Source organism: Phyllopteryx taeniolatus, chromosome 5, assembly GCF_024500385.1.
Source record: "Phyllopteryx taeniolatus isolate TA_2022b chromosome 5, UOR_Ptae_1.2, whole genome shotgun sequence".
Classification (NCBI taxonomy): Eukaryota; Metazoa; Chordata; class Actinopteri; order Syngnathiformes; family Syngnathidae; genus Phyllopteryx; species Phyllopteryx taeniolatus.
The window spans coordinates 21,980,508-22,006,260 of record NC_084506.1 but is presented as its reverse complement, the minus strand read 5'-3'; the positions used below and the strand labels follow the sequence as shown (position 1 = coordinate 22,006,260).

Genomic DNA, 25,753 nt, shown 5'->3' with positions numbered 1-25,753 from the left:
AAATGTCCAACAATATGTGAGCAACAATTGTGTGGTAACAAGAACTTTAGTCATATAACAATCCGCACCAACATCTAGACATCTGTTGCTTTACGACACTGTGTCTGAACAAGACCGTAAGAAGGCATACGCCAGTGCTACGTTGTGTGTGGAAAGATATACCAAAAATCAGACTCGTAACACAGTCACTTGCAAAATATGCAAGTTTATTTTGGAATATTATAAAAACACAAGTGAAATAGAAACAGTGAAACAGAGAAATGTAAACTTTCTGGGAGCCTGGCTACAACAGCTCATCTTATGACTCGCTATGCTATGGAACACAAGATGAGACCAGCCACTCGTTGAAGGGAAAACATGCACCAGACTCACTCCAGTAATTATAACAACTACATTGAGCTTTATTTTTTTAATATTTGTTTCTAAGCCAATCCGCCAAAATATGTCCTTATGTGAAACCGAAATCAGACTTAGACTCAACTTTCATCATATGGTCGACTACAAAACAAAATAAATCCAGGGAACTTACATTCCCAACTTTCCGTTCCTCCATCCGGCCTTCAAGTTAATGGCTAATAGGCAGATCATTCAGCAGCTGCGGATGGCCTAACTGACCTCTCAAACACTCCTTGTTCATTATTTACAATGCTAAAGCTGGATGTGCCCCCGCTTGTCGCCACTCTCGCCACTCTGTGTCCTCACAGACCTCACAGAGGGGAAAGGACTCGGGGAAATTGTCTTTGTTGTGCTCACCATTACGTCTGGAAGTGTGTAAATAGTGCTTATCCGCTTTTAATTGCCTCATCTGCCAACATGAGCATAGAGCAATAAAAGGGGCTCATATGCTGTTTTCAAAGTCTCCCAGGCCACCACGAGGGGACCTTCCCTGGACGATCATCTGCCATCTACCACCTGTGTCGGCTCGCGTTTGGAACCCCATGGGAATTTTTAAAGATAGTGAGATTAACAAAGAATTTATGCATATCTTATCACCGCGCTTTCAGTACCTTAAGAGGTGTTCCGGCACCAATTAGTTCTCACAATGCCCACATCTGCACCCATTATACCTTCACCAATTACCAGTGATTAACAAAGAGATAGCCACCCCATCACTGCTTTTGCCCTAATTTGATTTTCTCATCCATTTCACATTAAAACCAGATCCAAGATGGCAAAATAGATCTTTACAGTTAAGTGCAGAGATGAAATGAGCATCTCAAAATCTCCCCAACAAATATACCCCTCTTGTATCATTGACCTTGAGCAAGCTTATTAACTTGGCACTCCCCCACCAGTTGAAATCCGCCATAAGATTTCCCTATCCGGCCATTCTCCTTCATTAAGGAATAAGCTGTTCGTGACGACATTGAAGCAGAAGATTGGTGGACGGCCATGAATATCTTTGCTTGTGAACTTCTCCACTCCCGATCTCGGTGTGGTCTAACCTGACAAACCAGACAGTTTTCCAAATCCATGTGGGGAAGGATGACATAAAGACTGCTTGGCAAAATGTGGAATGCGATTGGATGAGGATTGTGTGTGTCATATCCATTTGAGGCCTACTAAATCAAATTAAGTATTAAGTGCTAGCTTGACAAGAAGGACTGCGTCCAAAGTTTGCAGCTGCATCCTTCCGAGCTTGATTTTGAAGGTTGATGATGTCATAACGGGGCACGAAGCATGTTCCAATCAGAGGCGGGGTACACCCTGGACTGGTTGCCAGCCAATCGCAATCACATACAAACAAACAACCATTTGCACTCACATTCACACCTACGGGCAATTTAGAGTTGTCAATTAACCTACCATGCATGTTTTTGGGATGTGGGAGGAAACCGGAGTGCCCAGAGAAAACCCACGCAGGCGGGGCCGAGGATTGAACCCTGGTCCTCAGAACTGTGAGGTAGACGCTCTAACCAGTCGGCCACCGTGCCGCCAAATATTGACCAATGCAATGTAAAAATCTGGTCAAGCAGTTGCAGGTGAAATATAAGTGGAATGAGTTGTCAGTCCAAGTGAGTTTTCATAAACATCACATTGCCACTCTGCACATTTAGTGGGAAGAATAAATGGTTTTCTTTTACAACAGCTGTCCTTGCACCAAGCGATTGGATAGTAAAAGCAAAGCAGTAAGGTGGTGGGGTAAAAATATAAAAAATAAAAAATAAAAATAAAAAGGTGATACTTGTACAAGCTAAAGGACTCCATACACAAGATTGGGGCCCTGGGAAGAAAATTGGCAGAATTCATCAACTCTTATGCTGGTTTAAAACGGCAGCGGCAGCCTTGTGCAGAGCCCTTAAATGTGAAAATAACCCAGCCGCCCTGTGGGAGTGTGTTTTATGTGGTTGGAGGGGTTCAAGTGGGGCTCATATATTGGTTTGTGTCGAGATGTCGGCGGGTTTGTCAGGTTTCCCTAGTGGCGCGTTCGCTCGCTCGCTCAGTTTCATGTCACTGGAGCGTTTCTCCAACAGTAACGCTGACTGTGTAAGAGTGATTTATGCAGTCATAAGAGCGAGCGGCCCGTGCTTCATCCTGACACCTATTATTAAAATGAGACATTTGAGTGTGAAGAGGAAACAAAGCAGGGAGAGAATGAAAAAGCGGGGGCCACATCCAACTGTATATCAGCCTTGAATTTATTCTTAAATAAACTTCGTAGCAGTAGTACTTAGTAGTTGCCCAATTCAAATTGTGGAGTGCACTACTTGGCTGCAACCAGCAGAGGTGATGTTTGTTTCTGCCTTAACTACAAACCCCAATTCGAATGAAGTTGGTACGTTGTGGAAAACCTAAATACAAACTGAGAACAATGATTTGCAAATCCTTTTTCAAGCTATATTCAATTGAAGACACTACAAAGACAAGATATTTAATGTTCAAACTGATGATCATCATTGTTTTTTTTTAAATGCAAATATTCTCTGTATTCTCTCTGTACCCCTCCTTGAGCCCTCACCTTATCATGGTGGAGGGGTTTGTGTGTCCCAATGATCCTAGGAGTTAGGTTGTCTGGGTCTTTATGCCCCTGGCGGGGTCACCATGACAAACAGGTCCTAGGTGAGAGACCAGACCAAGTACGGCTCCAAAGACCGTTATGACAAGAAAAATTATTGGATTGCGTTTTCCCTTTCCCGGACGCGGGTCACCGGGGCCCCCCTCTGGAGCCAGGCCTGGAGGTGGGGCTCGAAGGCGAGCGTCTGGTAGCCGGGACTGCACCCATGGGGCTCGGCCGGGCACACCCCGAAAGGGTAACGTGGGTCCCCCTTCCCATGGGCCCACCACCTGTGGGAGGGGCCATAGAGTTCGGGTACATTGTGAGCTGGATGGGGACCAAAGGCAGGGACCTTGGCGATCCGATCCCTGGCTACAGAAGCTGGCTCTAGGGACGTGTGACGTCACCTCTCTGGGAAGGAAGGAGCCCGAGCTGGTGTGCGAGGTCAAGAAGTTCTGACTAGGTATAGTCGGGCTCACATCCACACACTGCTTGGCCTCTGGTACCAGTCCTCTCGGGAGGGGTTGGACTCTCTTCCACTCTGGAGTTGCCCACGGTGAGAGGCGCCAAGCAGGTGGGGGTATACTTATTGCTCCCCGGCTGGGCGCCTGTACATTGGGGTTCACCCCGGTGGACGAGAGGGTAGCCTCCCTCCGCTTTCGGGTGGGGGGACGGGTCCTGACTGTTGTTTGTGCCTATGCACCAAACAGCAGTTCAGAGTACCCACCCTTTTTGGAGTCCTTGGAGGGGGTGCTGGAGAGCGCTCCCGCTGGGGACTCCATCATTCTGCTGGGGGACTTCAATGCTCACGTGGGCAATAACAGTGAGACCTGGAGGGGCGTGATTGGGAGGAACTCCCCCCCCCCGATCAGAACCCGAGTGGTGTCCTGTTATTGGACTTCTTTGCTCACCACGGATTGTCCATAACGAACACCATGTTCAAGCATAAGGGTGTCCACACTTGCACTTGGCACCAGGACACCCTAGGTCGCAGTTCGATGATCGACTTTGTGGTCGTGTCATCGGACTTGGGGCCGCATGTCTTAGACGCTCTCGTGAAGAGAGGGGCGGATCTGTCAACTGTTCACCACCTGGTGGTGAGTTGGCTCCGATGGTGGGGGAAGATGCCATTCCGACCTGGCAGGCCCAAACGTATTGTGAGGGTCTCCTGGGAACGTCTGGCAGAATCCCCTGTCAGAAGGAGTTTCAACTCCCATCTCTGGCAGAACTTTACCCACGTCTCAGAGGAGGCGGGGGACATTGAGTCCGAGTGGACCATGTTCCGCGCCTCCGTTGCTGAGGCGCCCGACCGGAGCCGTGGCCGTAAGGTAGTCGGTGCCTGTCGTAGCGGCAATCCCCGACCCTGTTGGTGGAGACCAGCGGTGAAGGATGCCGTCAAGCTGAAGAAGGAGTCCTATCAGGCCTTTTTGGCCTGTGGGACTCCTGAGGCAGCTGATGGGTACCGGCTGGCCAAGCGGAATGCAGCTTTGGTGGTTGCTGGGGCAAAACTCGGACGTGGGAGGAGTTCGGTGAGGTCACGGACAATGATTTCCGAACGAGGAAATTCTGGTCCACCATCCGGCGTCTCAGGAGGGGGAAGCAGTGCACCATCAACACTGTGTATAGTGGGGATGGGGCGCTGCTGACCTTGACTCTGGACGTTGTGAGTCGGTTGGGAGAATACTTTGAAGACCTCCACAATTCCACTAACATGCCTTCCCATGAGGAAGCAAAGTCTGGGGTCTCTGAGGCTGGCTCTCCTATCTCTGGGGTTGAGGTCACCGAGGTGGTTAAAAAGCTCCTTGGTGGCAAGGCCCCGGGGGTGGATGAGATTCGCCTGGATTTCCTAAAGGCTCTGGATGTTGCAGGGCTGTCCTGGTTGACACGCTTCAGCAACATCGCATGGACATCGGGGACTGTGCCTCTGGATTGGCAGACTGGGGTGGTGGTCCCCCTTTTCAAAACCGGGGACCAGAAGGTGTGTTCCAACTACAGGGGGATCAAACTCCTCAGCCTTCCTGGTAAGGTCTATTCATGGGTGCTGGAGAGGAGGCTCCGTCGGAAAGTCAAATCTCAGATTCAGGAGGAGCAGTGTGGTTTTCGTCCTGGCCATGGAACAGTGGACCAGCTCTACGCCCTCGGCAGGGTCCTTGAGGGTGAATGGGAGTTCGCCCAACCAGTCCACATGTGTTTTGTGGACTTGGAGAAGGCGTTCGACCGTGTCCCTCGGAGAGTTCTTTGGGGGGGTGCATCGGGAGTATGGGGTACCAAACCCCCTGATACGGGCTGTTCGGTCCCGGTACGACCAGTGTCAGCGTTCGGTTCGCTTTGGCAGCAGTAAGTCGGACTCGTTTCCGGTGTGGGTTGGACTCCGCCAAGGCTGCCCTTTGTCACCGATTCTGTTCATAACTTTTATGGACAGAATTTCTAGGCGCAGCCGAGGCGTAGAGGGGGACCGGTTTGGTGGCCTCAGTATTTCATCTTTCATCTCTCTCTTTGCAAATGATGTAGTTCTGTTGGCTTCATCAAGCCGTGATCGGCAACTCTCACTGGAGGGGTTCACAGCCGAGTCTGAAGCAGCTGGGATGAGAATCAGCACCTCCAAATCTGAGACCATGGTCCTCAGTCGGAAAAGGGTGGAGTGCCCTCTCCGGGTGAGAGGGATGAGATCCTGCCCCAAGTGGAGGAGTTCAAATATCTTAGGGTCTTGTTCACGAGTGAGGGAAGAATGGAACGGGAGATCGACAGGCGGATTGGTGCAGTAATGGGGACTTTATATTGGTCCATTGTGGTGAAGGAGCTAAGTCGAAAAGCAAAGCGCTCGATTTACCGGTCGATCTACCTTCCTACCCTGACCTATGGTCATGAGCTGTGGGTCGTGACCGAAAGAACAAGCGGATACATAGCGGCCGAAATGAGTTTCCTTTGCAGGGTGTCCGGGCTCTCCCTTAGAGAGAGGGTGAGTAGCTCAGTCATCCAGGAGGGGCTCAGATCCGCTGATCCTCCGCATTGAGAGGAGCCAGATGAGGTGGCTCGGGCATCTGATTAGGACGCCTCCTGGATGCCTCCCACCGGGAGGACACCCCGGGGACGACCCAGGACACGTTGGAGAGACTATGTCTCTCTGCTTGGCTGGGAACACCTCTGGATCCCCTCGGAAGAGGTGGAAGAAGTGGCTGGGGAGAGTGAAGTCTGGGCTTCCCTGGTGAGGCTGCTGCGCCCGCGACCCGACCTCGAATAAGCGGAGGATGGATGGATATTCTCTGTATTGAATTTGATGCCTGCAACACTTTCCAAAAAAAGCTGGGACAGAAGCAACAAAAGACTGGGAAAGTTGAGGAATGCCCAAAACACACCTATTTGGAACATTCCACAGGTGAGCAGGTTAATTGGAAACAGGTAATTGAATATAATTGAGTTAATCGATTGCTAATTTCCCATAAGTTTGATTTTGTCAAATACCCATACCTAGAAATAATCAATTCCACAGGTCTTTGGCTTGGAAAATAAATTTAAAAAACTGTACATAAATAATGATTCAGTTAAAATTGGAAATTAAATGAAAGTATTTTGAAAACAAACAATTCCAAACGATTAAATGCTAATTATAAAAATACAACTGACGAAGCACTTAAAAAAAAATACTATACTGTACTGTATTTAAAAGTTAAAACTTTAAACCACTGTTACATTTTGCACAGTTCGACCATTCAATTTAGTGATTCTTTTGCATATCCCGAGAGGGCGCTTGCGTAACATACCAAATTACTGCTCTACACCTATGTTTTAGGTGAAATTTCTTCGAAGTTCACTGTACAAAGGGTCCTCACAATTTTCCTCTTTGGCTTATCATTGATACTCTTCCTAAAGGGTTGATGCGCATAAAGAAAGCCAAATAAAATGCAAAAATCACTTTGGAAAAACTTGAATTCATTTGTTTGGACCATCAATCCATTTTGTATACGTAGCACTTGTCCTCATTGGGGTCGCGTGTGAGCTGGAGCCTGTCCCAGCAGTCTTCAATGACTCTAACATACGTATTTTGGGAATATGGGAGAAAGCCAGAGTACCACACCAGCCCCCCCCCCCCCAAATGCAGATATGGGATAACATGCAAACTCCATACATGAAAGCCTAACCAGAGATTCAGAACCTTTCGACTGTGAGACAGACATTCTAATCACCATCACCCCATACCGCCTTGTTTTTTTGCTTTGACATTCGGTCAAATTTGAACTTGTTCGATTCACTGTGTTGTGTTTTTTAATGCAACGTTAGTGTCACGGTCAAGGACGGAATGGAAAATAGGCTGATGCTTTTGAAAAGGCAGACTTCAGGTGTGAGCAGGGGGGCGTAGCAGTGTTTTTCCACTCTTCTCTGCTCTATTGTTCCTCAGACAAGCTGGAGAAAACAACAAGAGACGATAGCGAAGTGAAATGGGAAGGGTTATATTTGCCACATAGGAGTCCCGAAAGTATTAGTCTTGTTTATCCTCTGCGTAGACACTGCTCCGTGAGTGGCAGTGGGACGACATCTGAGGTAGACGAATATTCCAAAAGGATTCCCGGGAGCTTCAAGGCGCACACCATATGAATATCTCCCAACCCGTTGCTTTTGTGCAACGTTATCTGCATCCTCTCATTGGCTATCTATATGCTGCCATTTCCCAAATGAAATGCCACCAAATATTGAAACAAATGAAGCGTAGCTAAACAAAAACATCTGCAACCTCGGAGGGGGGTTGATGCTAAGTTTGTAAGGATTCAATATTCTGTTGTGTGACAGCCTACCATTTCTACTTGGTGGCACAGTCGTTACTGTGTGTTTCTTCCAGACATATTTATTGAATGAAGCCGTGTCAGAATAAGTCTAAAGAAACTGTTTGAAAAACAACAGCACGTTATCCATTTATTGGTTTTGTTGCAGGATATTTAGGACAAATACCAGTACTTCTGTTTTTTACCACAGAGATATAAGTTTTGTGGTTTTGAAACATTTACAAGTTGTGCAGCCATTTAGAGGGCAAGGAATCATATTTGGTGAATAAAACCTGGAGGAGATATGCATGTTTTTTTTGTTTTGTTTTTTTTTCTTCAATTTAAAACAGTTCCCTGGTGTTCTGTGGCATGCGTTTTGTCAGAATGCCTCAGGATCAAGAATTATAGTAGGGCTGTCACTATCGAAACTTTTTAGAATCGATTAACCTCGAGATATTTCGTTGAGTGATCACCACCCCTACTCCCCTCCCTTTTATTCATTTCATTTATTTATTTTACTACTAACATGCATTTTATTCTCATTTATGAGGGCTGGACTTATATCCTTGAACTGCATATGCTGGTCCTGAGTGTATGGTATAAACTCTGTACAGAATTTGATACAACAAAATCAGCCTCTGCTAAATGGTTAGCATTCACGATTAGCATTAGTGGGCTAGCGATTACCATTTTAGGTTAAAAAAAAAAAAAACGCTAATTACCATTCAGCTCACTCATACATCATGTTATATGTATATTACACATCAAATCGTGTCTTAAAAATCACTTACAGGCGCTCCGCTGTCATTTTCGACAATGTTTATCAATAGTCCATCTGCAACAAAAGTCTGTGCAGTAAACATGGACAGTGGCCAAATGGTTCCGGGCAAATATGCGTTTATTAATATTTTTTATCGCCTCGAGGCAGAAATTTTTGCCTCAACCAATTTTTGTGGTCGACTTAGCGTTTTTTGTTTTTTTTTTGTTTTGTTTGTTTTTTCACAGGCCTAAAAAAATGAAAACACAACGCTTGAACTAACCGCCTTGTTAACAGCCAACCCGAGTTGGAGTCAGAGCTCCTGATGTCATTCACTAGGCCACACCCCTTTAAGGCACACATCAAAACACCAATACTACAGTGTTTAATACTACAGTATCAGCATTTCACTGGCCAATAGCAATGTCTGTCCAGTGCACAGTGACACCCCTGTACCTCCTCTTCATCTGTCGCTGTTCCTCATTGTCCGTCTTCATGTGAGGGCTCTGTACAGCTGAGTGACCCGCTATGCTGAGGGGTCATGTCGGCCCTTTATTTTCCTCATCTTCCTCCGAAAAAGACGAAGAGTCGGCATGTAATCGGCCCTTGTAAGTGCCACACTCCCGAGGCTGTATGACCTACGTTAGACTTTCTCCATCTGCCTGCATTCACTTAGCACTCGGCAGGCCGTCACTCACACAGCAGGTTCTGGCACACGGAAGCTTGGGGGGGGGTGAGCGTCGGGTGTAATGTGGCTATTTTGCAAGTAAAGATACTAAGAAGCAAAGCCAAGGTCACACTAGTTGGCTAAAATCAACCTCTGGATGCTCTTTCCACTATAGGCTTGTTTGCTTGTGAATAACGATGACCTTGCTTCATTCATTCCAGTTGTGGACTAGTCCGCATCCGCCTGCACCTTGAAATTGAAAACAATTAATTAGTATTCAAAGCCGTAAAGTAATATATGCAGTTAATTCTGAAGCGTTAAAAGCTAATGGACTCGCTGAGTCTTGCACCCAGGGCTGCCGCGCAGAATGAGTCCATCAATCACTTCTATCAGTGATCCCTCGCAAGCTGACGGCTGTGTCGGCGCATCTTGACGAGGAAATGGGGCCGAGGCGGCATCCGCCGTGGCTTATGTTGACATCTTGAGAGATGAACTGGAGCCATTTTACTGCTGCTGTCACGACATTTTGCCCTCAGTCTCTGATGAGGAGTTATTCTTGTACAGTGGAACACTATCCATTATACCCATGGCAAGTCCATCCACAGAGCTGCCAAATGTTACAGAACATCCGTGTCACGGAAATCTCTGAACTGGCTCGTTACAGTTATAACGCTGATTGTTCTCGATATTGGAGAGGAAAGAAAAAAAATCCAGCGTCTGACAATACTGACGCGTCCACATTGAACAGCTCTTTGGTGGATGCTATTTTATTAGGCAACCCCCCCCGACCCCTCCAAGCCACGGAGCAGTAAATTCTCTTTGCGTCCAGTGTAAATGCATTGTAAGTCATCGCCTCCTTGGTCAGAATCATCTTTATTTTGCCAAGTATAAGTGATTTTGTGAAACAATACACTTGTCACATAGGTCTGGCTGGAACTGTGTTTTTACAGAGATTAACCAACTTTGAACACAAAATAACAGGCCAATTACTACGTGTTTAGAGATATAAATATAAAATAATACACGTCCACACAGGACGCCGCGTCTAAAACGGAAATTAATTAGTACGTCACTGCACACGTCACTTCAGAACATGGACAGTTTAAAAGTATTTTATTAGCCCTTTATTAGTCCCACAATGGGGAAAGTTTCCTTATTTCAGCAGCAGTTGAGGATATCGGAAATAGGAAAAAGAGAAGACGTACTTACATTTCTTCTTGCATGGTGAACCACTGTCTGAAGCTGCATGCCACTCAAACCTGCTGGATAAATCCTAAGACAAGCACAAAGATGAACACCATAGCTGCAAAAATGGCAACTTTTCCTCACGAACAGCTTTAGTTCATGCGTTGTTTGCCAAAAGTACACTTTGAAAAAGTATTTGTCTGCAGAAAAGGGATTTCCTCTACTAAACTAAAGTTCCTCCCCTGCATTTGCCTTGGCGTAGTTTCCAGTTGTCTTGTGGGGGGGGGGGGGTCGCCTTGAGCGGAAAACCCGCTCTAGGCTACAGCTGCTGAATATTTTTGTGCAAACAGACGGCAGATGCGTCTTGGCCTTGCTGCTCCATTCTGCTCGCTCGCCTGTGTTGCCAAATGACTTCTCATGAATAATTGTTTGGTTCCGGACTGATTGGATAAGTTGACTGCACATGTGGAATACTTCACGCCATTAAGCATCTGCACTCGATCAACACAACAGCTGCTTTATTGCCTGCATGAGCTTATGAATGTCGGAAGGGGATGAGAGGTTGGATATGTAGTACAGTAATGAGTACCGAGCCCTACCTTCCTAACAAAAAAATGAGTAATTGATGCACCCCAAAATAATTTCCAATTGCCTGTCTTGTTAAAACGGTAAATACAGTATACCATAAACTATGATCCAAAAGTTTATTATCAAGTGGTTTACAGATGATTTGATTTAGAAAAAAAAAATGCACCTGAAGTGCAAGTATAAAAGCGGAAAGTTGCTCTTCCACCAACAACCCAGGCAAAATGTAGCTCCTCCCCCACATACAAAGCTTGTGTCTCAAACGAGATGTGCCACTTCAATATACTTCCTTGAGACCAATTCCTATTTAGACAAGGCTATGGCGCTGTCTTGTGGCAACAAAAAAACGCAAATACTGTAGGTGAAATTACAAGCCACAAATAGTCAGTGAAATAATGTAATACATTTCACAGGTTTGCGTTAGCGAACAAAGCTAACGGTGCAGTCCGTCTGTTTGTGGAGGATCACAAACAAGTTGACTCAAGCGTACAATACCAGTTACACATGGTCCAAGTTCACAAAAATCTGCCCACCTGAGTTGTTCCAAGCAAATAGGAATGGGAAAATAAAATAAAACTAGTAACAATTGTGCTCAGTCATCCAAATTAGTGGCGATCGTGAGACTGAAACATGCGCCAACGCTGGACCAAAGTACACAGCCTGAGTCTTTTCTGCTCGGGATCCAATTCCATTTACTTCACGCTAACCTCTGCTGGATATTCTTCTTCTCTTATTGTTATGGTCCTTTTCGAAAAAGGGCCATAAAAAAAATCCAAAGGGAGAAGCAAAACACACAGAGTTAATCCTTTGATGCTGGCTGGGAAATGTGTTCCACTGTGGTGCTTTTTTTTCCCCTCCCCCCTTTCTTGAAAAAAACAAACAGGTGCAGCAGAAATCTTTTTTTTACCATTCACGGCAGAGCACGGTTCAATAGCAAAAAAATTACAATTGACGAAGGTTTATAATTTTCTGCTGCTCTCACAAGATGGCAGCAAAGCACTACTTTTATGTAAAAGAAACTCCTCAACTCACATCAGCATAGTTAATTCGCACCAAGATACTAAAAGATGGCTGCAAAGCACAACTTTTGTCTAAATGAAATTCCTCAACTCACTTCAACATAGTTAATTGCCACAAAATGCTGCTGTGGCTTTGGACTAAGCACAAAAACGGCAAACAGGCGAGTTTTTCTGAAAATAATTGGAGCATAGGTTCCCAAAAAAAAAACATCTGAGATTAGGTGAATTCATGAATACCGATCCCTGAAGACGCAAGGGTTCTCTGTATCCAACTCAGATCTACTGAGGTGTGCTGATATGATGTTGTATGACGTATGATGGTGGTCCAAAAAAGTTTTCAAATTTTTTTGGGGGGAAGCTGCTGTGCTGCAACCTGAAGTCATCTGGCGTTCACCGCGGGAAAGGCACACCTCACACAGAATTTCTCAATTAAAATTAAAATAGAGTTCTTATTCTCGTAACAGTAGCAGGTGAACTGGGGGCTTTGTCCGATCACTAAGAGGTAGACTAAACAATCAACCATTCACATTGAGATTTACACCTATGGACAATTTAGAGACTTAAATGAATCTATCATGCATGTTTTTCAAAGGTGGGAGGATGCTGAAGTACCCAGAGAAAACCCACGTGAGCAAAGTGAAGCAAACTCCACCATAGGAGGAACTGAGCCCAGATTCGAACCTGGGATTTCTCAACTGTTAGACACACGTATGAGCCACTTGTTTACTGTGATGCTCATAATAGGATATACAGTAAGTGAAATAAAATTTGAGTTTGTTTTTTCTGGGGAACATTTTTGCATTTTTGTCTGTTTAGATATAATTCTCAAAGAGTCCCAGATCAACCTAATTGGCTGTTTCACATGTAAAACAAAAACAAATGAATTTTGATGCATTTTGGGGAAATGAAGGCTCTGTAAAATACAAAATATTCCAATGCCATATGAAAGGAATGAAAACACTGGATGTTTCGAGAAAATCATGGTACTGGTAAATAATTTGTGTGTGACTCAGAGAGCAAACGTGTTTGTTCAGATAAAGGTGTATTAAGGAAATGCATTGTATTAAGAGAGCAGCTGTTAAAAGCCACTGATTAGCAGCAAGCAAGTATTTAAAGCTGCTGGTGTCTCTGGAGACCCAAGAACCACTCGATGCAGGATCCTCTAAAGAACATCTACAGTAGCTGTACATCTACAGTACAATAGCTGTATTTTGGTATACCCTGAAATAATCTTACTAGGCGAAATGTTTACAGTGGGTTGAGAAATAGTTTTATTTACTGATTAATGACATGCTATATTTTTCACAAATCAATACTATTGGTCAGGGGGGACAATTTGTCAATCCAAAGTGTTGAAAATGGCTTGTTCTCTTTGACCATGCAGTGTTAACGGCTCAACAAACATGCCGTATGTTTTTCTTGAAAAGTGATGGTTTGGGAGGATTCTGCCCGACACCAGCAATATCTCACATTAGAAAAATCTCACAGCACACCGCCAAACAAAAATGTTAGAGTATACAGACTGAAATAATGGTCTCATCTCAATTTACACACAAATGTACTCAGTGTGAAATCTGGCCCTGTTCAGTTGGACTCAAAGCTCTTATTCTGTTTTATGAATGGCAACAAGTGGATACACAGGTAATTTGTACCTTCTGCCATCTATTGAAAGAGCATTTATTTGTTCTTTCTGTCACTATATGTCGCTGACATAGATAGATGGACAAAGATACATTATTTCTAGTGAATAAAAGATAATATTCAGACCACTTAAGCGAAATTGGATATTTTCCTGCAGAACAGTGGTTTGGAATCACTGCTTTAGGTTTCCTGAAGGAGACAAAATGAGATTTTAACTGACCAATATCTGTGCCTTCCACATTAAAATGATTGTTATGCAAGACAACGTACCAATCCACACTTCAAAATATACCATTGAAACTTATGCTGCTATGGGTATAGAAGGGAGGAAAGTCTCACCATGACCTCAACCCTATTGAGAACCTGTGCTTGAATGTCTGAGTGTGTTATCTCAATTGACATCCACCATCAGACTACCTCATGCAGTACTTAAGGCCACTTATTATTCATGTGTTGATTGAGGATTATTGTTCCATCTGGATTTCTTGGCTACAGAGGACTTTAAAAAGATGTGGAAGAAGCAGCACCTGATGTTGGGTTTAAGGATGCGGAGATAGCGAGGAGCCAAAACACGGGGGCCGGGCTCTCTAGAGCGGGGGGAGCCGGGCAATGAGATAATTTTTTTCTGCAGGATTGTCATTTGCCATCGGTTGCCTCATTTGTCTGCTCCTTTGTTGCCAGGCTCCCCCACAAAATTCCAGAATTAAGCTGCAGGGCAAGCAGGAAGAAGGGGGTAAAAGAGGGACATGTACCATATCAGCTAATTGTGATAGCGCCTCGTTTTACTTAAAATGTAGTACATCATGTACATACTGCATTCTTAATAAATGCTGAGTGGCTCCAAACTAACACTAATGAAGGATGCTGCTATGCCACATTTCTGGAGTGGGTGACCCAGTTTGTCTGCTGCGCAGGTGATTAATGCAGCATCACTACAAATAAAGTTCAGTGCCGGGTCACGGGACCTGGGGGAGTTGCATATGATTTATCTGGCGGAAGTAGTTTTTCACAGCATCACTAACTTACTGTACAACCAAGTAATTATGGTGTCAAGGAGGGTTTTTTTTTTCAGAGCATTCTTATTAGCTCATTTTCAAAACACTGTAAGGCAGCAGTTACCAAATGGCGGACTCCGGCAAAGGTACTCCATCTGGACCTTTTGACATGCTTGCAAAAGGTAGGGTTGTTCTTGGAAACAGCCTCTGCTAAACTATCAACATTCAGACCTGGTTGGTGTACCTCCTAGGACCCGCATACATGCCTTAAAGACCGTCCTGATATGCTAATGACGTAAGACTATATGATAGCCAAGAAGGCATGCTGCGGCACGGTGGACGACTGGTTAGAGCGTCTGCCTCACAGTTCTGAGGAGCGGGGTTCAATCTCCGGCCCCGCCTGTGTGGAGTTTGCATGTTCTCCACGTGCCTGTGTGGGTTTTCTCCGGGCACTCCGGTTTCCTCCCACATCCCAAAAACATGCATGGTAGGTGTGAATGTGAGTGCGAATGGTTGTTTGTTTGTATGTGCCCTGCGATTGGCTGGCAACCAGTTCAGGGTGTACCCCGCCTGCTGCCCGATGATAGCTGGGATAGGCTCCAGCACCCCTCCTACCCTAGTGAGGAGAAGCGGCTCAGAAAAAGGATGGATGGAAGAAGGCATGCTCAGTTACCACTGTTTTACATTAATGACGTATAGGTGCTTTTAATAATAATATTTACATTTATATTATATTTCTGATAGATTAAGGTAGATGGTAAAAACTTAATGTCAGGTTAAAATGTTAAAACAACATTTCTAAACGTTACAAGCTTAGTGTAGCTAGCTATCTAGCGGCTAGCTTGTTAGTGCTCATTGCTAACATTAGCAGTCACTCAGAAGCTTTAATATTTTGAGCTTGACTTCTGAGGCATATTTTTTTACGGTCAAATTCCTATTTTGAAGGTCTACTGTATGTACAAGAGTTGTGTATTGATTAAGGTTCTGTACAGTATTTACCTGTGAACCTCTAAATCAGGATTGTTAAGCCTTCCTTTCTCTCGCTCTCGTACAGTGCAAACACTTTTTTTGCACGCTCTGCTTGCTTTGCCTCTGTTTACATTTTTTCTTGCTGATAAGCTTGTCTTTCTTCTAAAAAAAATTAGAAGCAGCCACTCCTGGATATTTTTACACCTGTGGGACTGTACTTTTTTGCATGTGTCAAGCAGAAAAGGAGAAGCTCATCCATGCTTTTATCTCAAGTAGACTTAACTATTTTAATGGTCTTCTGACTGGACTCCCCAAAAAGAGCATTAAACAGCTGCAGCTCATTCAGAATGCTGCAGCTCGGGTTCTGACCAGAACAAAGAGGTCAGAGCATATTACTCCAATTCTAAAGTCTTTACACTGGCTGCCAGTTAGCTTTAGAATAGATTTTAAAGTTCTGCTTCTGGTCTGTAAATCACTAAATGGTTTAGGTCCTGAATACATGAAATAAATGCTAATGGAATATAAACCCAGTGGGGCTCTGAGATCGACAGACTCGGGCCTATATATGGAGCACAGAGTCCAAAGCAAACATGGTGAAGCAGCATTTAGCTATTATGCTGCACACAAATGGAATAAGTTTCCAACAGAAGTGACGTCATCCCCAAGTGTGAACAGTTTTAAATCCAGGTTAAAAACTCTTCTTTTTTTTCCTCATGCTTTTTAGAGTATTTCCATTTTTAAATATTTCTTGTACTGTACGCTGTTTTAATTGTTCTTTTATTTTATTTATTTTTTTTTTTATTTCTCTGTTATGTTTATAAGATGGTTTTTTCCTTTGTTTTAAAATGCTTTTAATCCTGTAAAGCACATTGAGTTACCTTGTGTATGAAATGCGCTATATAAATAAATTTGCTTTGCTTTGCTTTGTGGAGATCTTCTGTCTAAAGTAGTTTTTCCCCTCACACATACGGTGAATATCCATTCATTTTCTATACTTGGGTCACAGGTGAGTTAGAGCCTGTAATACGTAAATATTTTACATGGACTTTTGCAGAATTTTTTGTTGAGCAATGCAAGTAGGCCATATTAAAATACATAAAGTGTGATTATGCATCTCTACGGTTTACCTAAATGATCATCTCCGCTTTCACTTTCTCCGAGGTGCTCCACATAGCTATCAAGGTGACATCTCTTCCAGAGAAATTACCGCTGGTAAATGAAGCGATGATTTTCTTTACCCGTGCCACCTGTAGCACAAATAGCCTTCAGTCTGCCGGAAAATTCTGCTCCTTTCATAGAGATATAAGGGATTTATGGAAGACTGATTGAAGTCTTTGAACGTCTCTATAGTGTTGTAGTGTAAAACTGCTTTTCGCATGCCTTTTCCCCGCTTGGCTTACAATAAATAATCAGACTTGAGTAAATGTGTGGGAAAATCTGAATGTTTGATGAGGACAAATGGCCCAGAGCATTTTCTCCACTGGGAAGTTTTGTTGTGATCTGGAAATTTCCATGAAATATTTAAAGTACTAATAACTTTGATGAAAGCGTTCCCTGAAGAGTGGGCTTGTTAAGATAAGTGTAAACACCCCACTGACCCATTTTTATTTTATTTTTTTTATTTTTTTTATTATTATTTTTTTTTAACCCTTTGGATTATTTCTAGTCTTTCAGTGTATTTTTATTGGGTAAGGTGGCGGTTTTCATGAATAACTAGAGAGAGGAGCAATCACATGAATAGTATAATTTTACATTGCAAATGTGCTTGACATGGAATAAGAGTGGTGCCTTGAGATACAAGTGACCTGACATAACATTTTCGAGATACAAGCTGTCATTTGCCTGCTTTTTTTTTTGTAGATAAGCGCCGTGTTGGCAGTGAAGAGCCTTCAAGCTGTTTAATGCCACTCCCAGTTGAAGTTTACTGTCAACCTAAACATGAAACATCCATCCATCCATTTTCTTTACCGCTTATCCTCACTAAGGTCGTTGGCCTCTGGAGCCTATCCCAGCTATCTTCGGGCGGGAGGCGGGATACACCCTGAACCGGTCGCCAGCCAATCGCAGGGCACATAGAAAAAAACAACCATTCGCACTCATATTCACACCTACAGGCAATTTAGAGTCTTCAATTCACATACCACGCATGTTTTTTGGGATGTGGAAGGAAACCGGAGTGCCCGGAGAAAACCCACCCAGGCACGGGGAGAACATGCAAACTCCACAGAGGCGGGGCCGGGATTTGAACCCCGGGCCCCAGAACTGTGAGGCACCTGTGTTAACCAGTCATCCACCCTGCCGGCCAAACATGAAAACAACAGAATGATACTTTTTGTTTTTACAACCACATAGCTTTGCCTTAAGTAAGTCCATTTAGCTTAATGCTAATGCCAAAGCTAACGAATAGCCTTAGTGTCACGCTGTTATAACCCTTTAAGCAATGGCTATTTGAGCATAACCGGTGCAGCAACCTATGTAGGCAGACAATATAACAATACTCACGGGTATATACAGTATATTAATGATTCGCAAAAACGACTAATATAACAGGACAGTCTCCATGTGTCTGTATTATACTGCCCCCAGTTGGCCAAGGCGCGCACACCAGAAGCAGCACAATGTCCATTGAATTGAAGCAAAAACTGTTTGATTCTTTATATTCTATGTAATTATGTCACTACTGTATGCGTTTATGAAGTACAATGCAAAGAGTTCTATCTTATTACGCATTTTTTGGGATGCGAGTTATGAGCATGGTCACTGAACGTATTAAACGCGTATCTCAACGCACCACTTTATTTGACTGAGGATTATCTGTAGTCATTATTTTTATGTGTATGTTATTGTTAATATTTGCCAAAGGAACATTTGCATTAATTATGACACGTACTATACGTGCATGCAAACTAGCAGGCGGCCTTGACATTTGGATTAGTCCTCGTTGGTCTTATATTTCTATTGTGCAAATTCTCATTCATAACGATTTTCACATGTACGTCGCTCCTTTCCTCTTCAGGTCAATGGCAAAGAGCTGTCCAAGTCCAGTCATGAGGAGACGCTGGAGAGCTTTCTCCCCGCCAAGGACCCCGTCGTGGTTCAGGTCATCCGACGGACCCCCAGTGGCCGACCCCACGGCCCTCCTCAGGAAATCCATGTGGTAGATGTGTGCACACAGACTGACATCACCTTCGAACACATCATGGCGCTGGCAAAGCTGCGGCCTTCGACGCCTCCTGTGCCTGACGTCTGTCCCTTCTTGCTCAGCGACAGGTGGGTTCGCTTTGTTACAAGCTCGTGTTAGGACATTTGAACCGCACTTGAGCTCGCTTCACATCTAAAGTCCGACACATTTGGCCAGTGTTGCGTACTCTTCGGTACACTTTGGTCATGCACAGGTACGTGCATACAACATAGAGTCAAACGATTACTGTAACACTATTGTTCCTTAACACTTAATTTAGGATTCCATTGTAACATGCTGCCAATTTTGTCTTGAGATTGTTATCACATCTCTGTCGGGCCAATTGTATGTTATTCGTGCACTCACTGTAGTAGTCTCGCCACTCTATACTATTTGGACATCTGCTGTTGACCAGTACTGGCCACTCAAGTGCTTGAGAAGTACCTGCACCAGTTGCACAATAGACACTGTTCCAGATTATCGCACTACTAGTCACTTTAAACTGCTTAAACTTCTTGAAGTCTGCGCCATTTGCATAATGGTCACTGTACCAGATTATGCCTCTATTAGTCTTTTAAAACTGCTCTAAATTGCTACAGGTCTGCATCATTTGCACAATTGTCCAAAAAAAAATATATATATATATTCAAGAAAATATATATATATTTATCAGCCATTACCATTTTACTGGTAACCTTTCATTCCTTCCCTCTCTGACTCATTCTCTCAAAAGTATTTTCTGTCTGTTGTCATACTGGAGCAGCTCCAATTACCAGGGACAATTTCGTTGTGTGTTTTTGACATACTTGGCAAATAAAGATGATGATTCTGATGTTCCATCACTTTGGATTTGAGATCAGCACAGCTTTTCAGTAGAAGATAAAAATTAGGCGGTGAATCTCAGCTTATCAACGTCAATTATGAGGGAGAGAAATGCCAACACGTTGGAAGTTGGACATGTTTTAGTGCCTCACACGCAAAAACCAGTACAGGTGTATGTGTCGCGGTAGTTAGAAGAAAGTGTGTGTTGCGATTGTGCGAAAAGATGACGCACTTCATGGAGTGAGTGGTGAACACAATGTAAAAAAGCCACTGACAGTCAACTTGAGCCATGTGGTGTGCCAGCATCACTCATGGCGTGTTTCTTAGTTGTATATTTGTAAATAATTATTTTGCCATCAATCCCTTTATTAGTCTTTGTTGTTGTTTTATAGTTTGAGGTCTCACCAAAAAAATATATATATTAGCGTCAAAGTCAATGTTTTCACAAAAAGCACATTTCATTTCATTGGTCAGAAACTAGTAAAACCAACCCATGTTCTGCCGCTGATTACTGAAGAACAGAAAAAGGTAGAAAAATGTTTTTTTCTTCTGGTGAAAGAGGACAGTCTACTCTTTCTTTTGGTAGGTTCACTGGTTACATTGTGACAGAACACAATATTCTGTGGGTCTTGATAGATCAGTCAAAATGCTCTAAAACTGCTGACAATATTTGGAACTCTGCTTGGAAAACGTCTAGCAGTGAATGAATTATTTATAACCATAACTTTGCACAATAAAAATAAACAGAAGGACTAAAAACATCATTTTTGTTACATTCGTGCCTAATTGTTCACTGCCATCATCCTTATTGACCACTATGCTGTACAACTATTTCCCCAGTCCGATTTTATCATCCAACACGAAGCACAGGTGTTGTTACAGTATTTATCACTAAAATGAATGATACAAATATGTACATACAAATCAAGGGGAGTATCAACAAGAGGTTTTCCTTGAAAAACAACAACAAAAGAAAAAGGAGTCATTATTTCCCTTGGTGTCACTTTGATTTTGTGCTTTGCACATCACAAAGCAACAAAGAGAAAAAGTTTAGCATATTTTAAAAAGTAGGTTTCACCTCCTGGGAATGGAACGGCAGCAACTTTTTTTGTTTGTCCCTTACTTTTTTCTTGAATTTATTTATTATTTATTTTTTATTTATTATTTGTGCCACAGTCATTGCTCCACAGTTGCTCTGAAGCACAGAATTATTGACACGTGAATGTATTGCACAAATACAAAATTCCCCCACAGGACCTTGTTGGCAATTATAGCAAGAAGGTCCATTTAGACTCATCGAAGGTTTACTAGGTGATTAAAGCAAATGGGCTCATAAAAAAAAAAAAAAAACTGGGCAACACATTGGAGCGGGCCACTCGCAGCCCCGCGGCACTGAGCCCAAATGTAATCAATGCGCCCCATAAAACCCCCATTTTCTTCCTCTTCATCTCTGCGATCAGGTGCACGATTCAATATCGTGCCAATTTGATAGATATGACAAATGTTGTGTCACGCGTGATTATCTCCCTTGCAGCAACTGCCAGAGGCAGTGTTTGTAATGTGGACAGATTGTGACAAATTCTGGTCTGGTTTCTGGTGCTCGGTAATACCACGATGACATCTCCCAGTTGAAGTAGACTATATACAGTAATCCCCCACAAAAAGCAAAAAACTAATTGATGCCCTCATTAAAATGTTTATAATTGCCTACATTAATAGTTTAATCCCTAAATATACCACAAACTATGACCCCAAAGCAGTTTAGTATACTGTAATTTGAATTATCATTTTACAACATTGCCCCTAAATGGTTCACAGATTATTTGATTTGGGAAAAAAAAACAAGTGTACATGTACTGTACATGCGACAAAGCCGAGCTGTAACATCCACTAACAACGCAGGCTAAGTTTAGCGCCTCCCCAACATACAAAGTCGAGATGTATCACTTCAACATACTTCCTTGACAGTAGTTTACTGTATTACTTTAGGTGTGTCCCGATCCAATCTTTGAGATCGGAAAAATGAGGATCGGATCGGACTGGATCTAAAATCTCTTACACAACTATTCCATATTCCGCTCCAGCACTTCTATCCAGCAGTGCTCGGACGGCTTGCAGAGCCCACGTGATCACAGCAACATGTTGCTAAGGTGCTAACATGGTAGCAAGCAGTAAGAGTAAATGTTGCTTGCTTATTCGTTTATTGACACTCCAGTTGAAATTCACTCTAAAACTAAACACGCATAAAATAATTACACCTATTTAATGTTCAAATACATCACTGACTTCGTGTCTTTCTTGGTTTTTGTTCAGAAAAATCGATAGCTCAAATCGAACACACAATGAATGAAGGACACCATTGACGAGCTAACGAAAATTAGCATTGAACTCACGGCACTTATAGCTCTCAAAATTATAAATTGGTACACAAACTGTGTATAAACACATACAAAAAGGCAATATAGCAATACTCTAAGGCATACATTCTTCCAACTCTGTGAAAAACGAGTTCTATTAAAAATATTTGAGCGTGACTTCTACTTTGTTACTGCAAGTGTGTATCTCATTGTGTGCACCATACTGCCTCTCAGAGGTCAAGATGTGCACAGGAGGAACAGCGAATAAGACTATACCCCGGATGCATTGCCACTACACGTGGAGAAACCAAACGCTGTTCCCACTATATACTGAGAGTAAAAAATATCTGAATTGAGCTGGTTATTTTTCACTTTAAAAGTATAATTTGTATTTATTTTTTATTGAGGTTATTTTTCAAGGGTTAATCTAATCTGTAGAATATGCTTACTGTATGTTTAAGTTCAGCAGTGGTTATGTTGCAATTTAAAGATATTTGTTGTTGTTATTGGTTTTATTGAAGTTATTTTTCAGAATTTTCTATAATTTTTATTTATTTTATTATTTATTGTAGTACATTCCTATGTTTAAAATTACTTCATGTAACCCATTGGTTAATAATAAAAGGGTCAGTTTTTCACATATGTACTGTTGCTAATTATTGTTCTCTTTTGATTGATATCACTGGTTCAAGCCTTTTCTAACATTCCATACTACAAAAAAGTAAAGTATGTATGATTATTGGTGATATGGGATCGGACCGGTACCGGTATCAGCCAAAACTCAAGGCTGCAATATTGATATCAGATCAGAAGTGAAAAAGTCAGGACATCCCTATATTACGTTGCTATTTAGACAGGGGCTTTGGCGGTATCTTGTGGCATCTTAGCGCATATATGAAAGAGGGCAAAAAATTTTGATATGTATTTGGGAATAGTGAACCACGAATATGCACGAGATTACAGTGTACTGATTTTTTTTTTTTTCTTTTTTTTTTTTTGATTTATTTATTATTTTTTTAATAATAAAAGATAGCCATTTGTTCTTACTGGTCTTACATCAGTGGTTTTCAAACTTTTTACACCAAATACCAACTCGAAAAATACTTGGCTCTCCAGGTTCCATCATAATGACCAATTAGGCCCAAGTGTTCATCCAAAATGAGGCAGTCACATTATTCCTAAAACGTACATTATGCACATTTTGAACATTTACACTGCATTTGAATATGGGAACTATATAACTATATTAAAAGTACTTAAATAATGATTCAATTAAAATGTATTGCACATAAAAGTCTAATAAAATTTTACCTCAATGTTTGAAAACGAACAGTTCTAATTGATTAAATGCAAACGTATTATACTTGAAAGTTAAATACAACTAAACTATCCTGGATTTTAAAAAAAAAAATGTGTAAGCAACTGCAATATTGTGTATAGTTTGAACATTTAATTTAGTAATTCTTTCTCGTACCACTAGTGATATCACACTTACCAAACTTTGAGAAACACTGCTCAACACACCACGTGTAACATTCTTAGTTGTAGTACTAAGACTGACCTGTCAGAGGCAGCATGGTGCCACAGTGCATCGAGACTGAAAGAACAAAGAAGGAAGAAAGAGTAGAAGTAGAAATAGAAGTAGCTAGGCTAACTGTTAGCTTATCTAGTCTTTTTGTCATTTTTGTTGTGGTGAATGACTTGGGAAAACCAGTATACAAACACTCAATACATCTTTTCACGATGTGTCCGGCAACAATGCAAGCTTCAGGTCGCTTCCTTCGACTTTCGTTCCATTTCACGTCACAATCCCAGAATCCACGGCTCAGCCAAACTTGGTGTTGACCTCATAGATAAGGATTTGCCATCGTAAATAATGAAGAGCTACTAAAATGTTTTATTGTCGTCCCTGACTGATTTCAGATTGCAAAACTTTGGCCTGGTTTTGGCCTGTTTGCGTGTGCCTTTGGAGTTTTATTATCGTGTGTGGTCCTGATGCTGCCTCACAGTAATTGATGGCATCTTAATAAGCTGGTGCTGCACAATGAGCGTGTGTGAGGGGGCGGGGGGTGGGTTGTCAGTCAAGAGCGGCAAGCAAATCACGGCAATGAGCTGTTATTTAGCGAGCGGCTTTACTTTTATCGCACACACTCAAGCCGCAGTGAAAGCCTTCTACACCGCCTTTATTCGCCGTATTGCAGCCGAGACAAAGGAGACAGGAAATCCTGTCACTCGGCGTCATTGAAGGGCTTCAAAAGAAAATGAGCAAGAGGATGCCACTTACATCCGCCTCTTTCTGCTCCCCTGACAGCTGTCACTCCCTTCACAACATGGAGCAGGATTACTACGAAGGCACCGACTACCTCTCACCACTTCCGGCCGACGGCGAAAGGACGGAAGAGTTGGAATATGAGGTGACAGTTCCACTTTATTTTTGCGACTTTACTGTACAATACTTTGCCTTCAATCAATTGTGATATGATTTTGCGATAATCAACTTGTTGGAAAAAACATAGTCAGGATATGTGTAGAACTGATAAAGGGAAAACGTGTCCAAAACATCTTCTTGCACATTAAGTATAAGTCCATTAAGTCCAACAAGTTAATTGAGTAGTTTTCCTTTCCAATTAAAAAAAATAATAATAATAAAAAAAGATTTGACACATTCACCAAAAATCTATATTTACAGGTAAATCGCAATAAATGGAAAATAATGTAAAACCTCATTTGTTTTAGTAGGTTCAATTCAGAAAGTGAAACTTGGATATTATTTGCTGTAGAGTTATTAAAACACAGTGAATCATTTCATGATTCTATGTACTATAATTTTGATTATAGCTTACATAAGAAATTAAATACAGAAATTAACAGTTCGACTTCTGTCAGGTATTTTCCTATGTTGAATTAATATTTTAATTTCAGTTTTTGAAAAGGAAAAAAAATGTCTTAAACCCCATTTTTATTCATCGGCTTTCAAGTCAGTAAGACACTATTTTAGTGTTTTAAGGTTTTTAACTTTTTTTATCTTTTTTGGCTTGTTAAATTGTTTTTAATTCCTATGTTCGAATTTGTTCATTTGATCTCTGTACAGGACTTTGTTTCCATCTGCGGTTGTTTTTAAAGTGCTTCATAAATAAAGTTGAGCTTAGTTGCGTTTCTACGATATCCAAATTTATTGAGATGCACCTGTACTTCAGACAGTGACAGTATCAACACCTGATATTGGCATGTCGATATTGTTTTGTACCGTTCCGTTAAAGAAAGAAAAAGCCACGATGGTCACAGAAATAATTTGGAACTGATGATGCTGGTATTTGCCAAAACGAATATTAAAAAGGCACAAAGCTTCTGGGAGAATGTGTTTTGGACAGATGAGATAAAACTGGAGATTTTTGGCAAGTCACAAAGTATTCCTTTTACTAGACATCATAATGTATATTATATTTCAATTTTATATGTCCTCCTGTGATAGACAAGTTGCTGAAGTTGCCTAATGATGTGTTTGTGTGTACAAACACACACTTGATGCACACATTTCCTCAACAGCACATTTTTGATTATGTTTACAATTTGGTGGAAGGATCCAAATACTAATTGACTCCCAATGCGTATATTGCAAGGGGGACATATTGGAGTGGTGGTCTGGGGCGGTATTAGGAGTGACAGATGAGATTCCACATTGAACGCAGCTTGAATCATTTGCCATCATGATTCCTTATTTGTCAAGGTAAAATGTAGAAACTCTTTGCCTTCTTATTGATTTCAATGCTATGCCGCAAGTACTTAAATCAGGCATATCAAACTTGTTTTCGTTGCGGGCATC

At 42.2% G+C, this 25,753-nt stretch overlaps 1 protein-coding gene across 4 annotated transcripts in view; it reads left to right on the top strand.

The window, feature by feature from the left end:
* LOC133478295 (PDZ domain-containing RING finger protein 4-like) overlaps positions 1 to 25,753 on the top strand; it is a 172,086-nt gene that overhangs the window by 127,252 nt on the left and 19,081 nt on the right. For all 4 annotated transcript variants that reach the window (XM_061774192.1, XM_061774191.1, XM_061774190.1 and 1 more), the window contains 2 exons: positions 18,587 to 18,840; positions 24,242 to 24,344. In XM_061774192.1, coding sequence (XP_061630176.1) covers positions 18,587 to 18,840; positions 24,242 to 24,344 — 357 coding nt within the window. The remainder of the gene's footprint in view (positions 1 to 18,586; positions 18,841 to 24,241; positions 24,345 to 25,753) is intronic.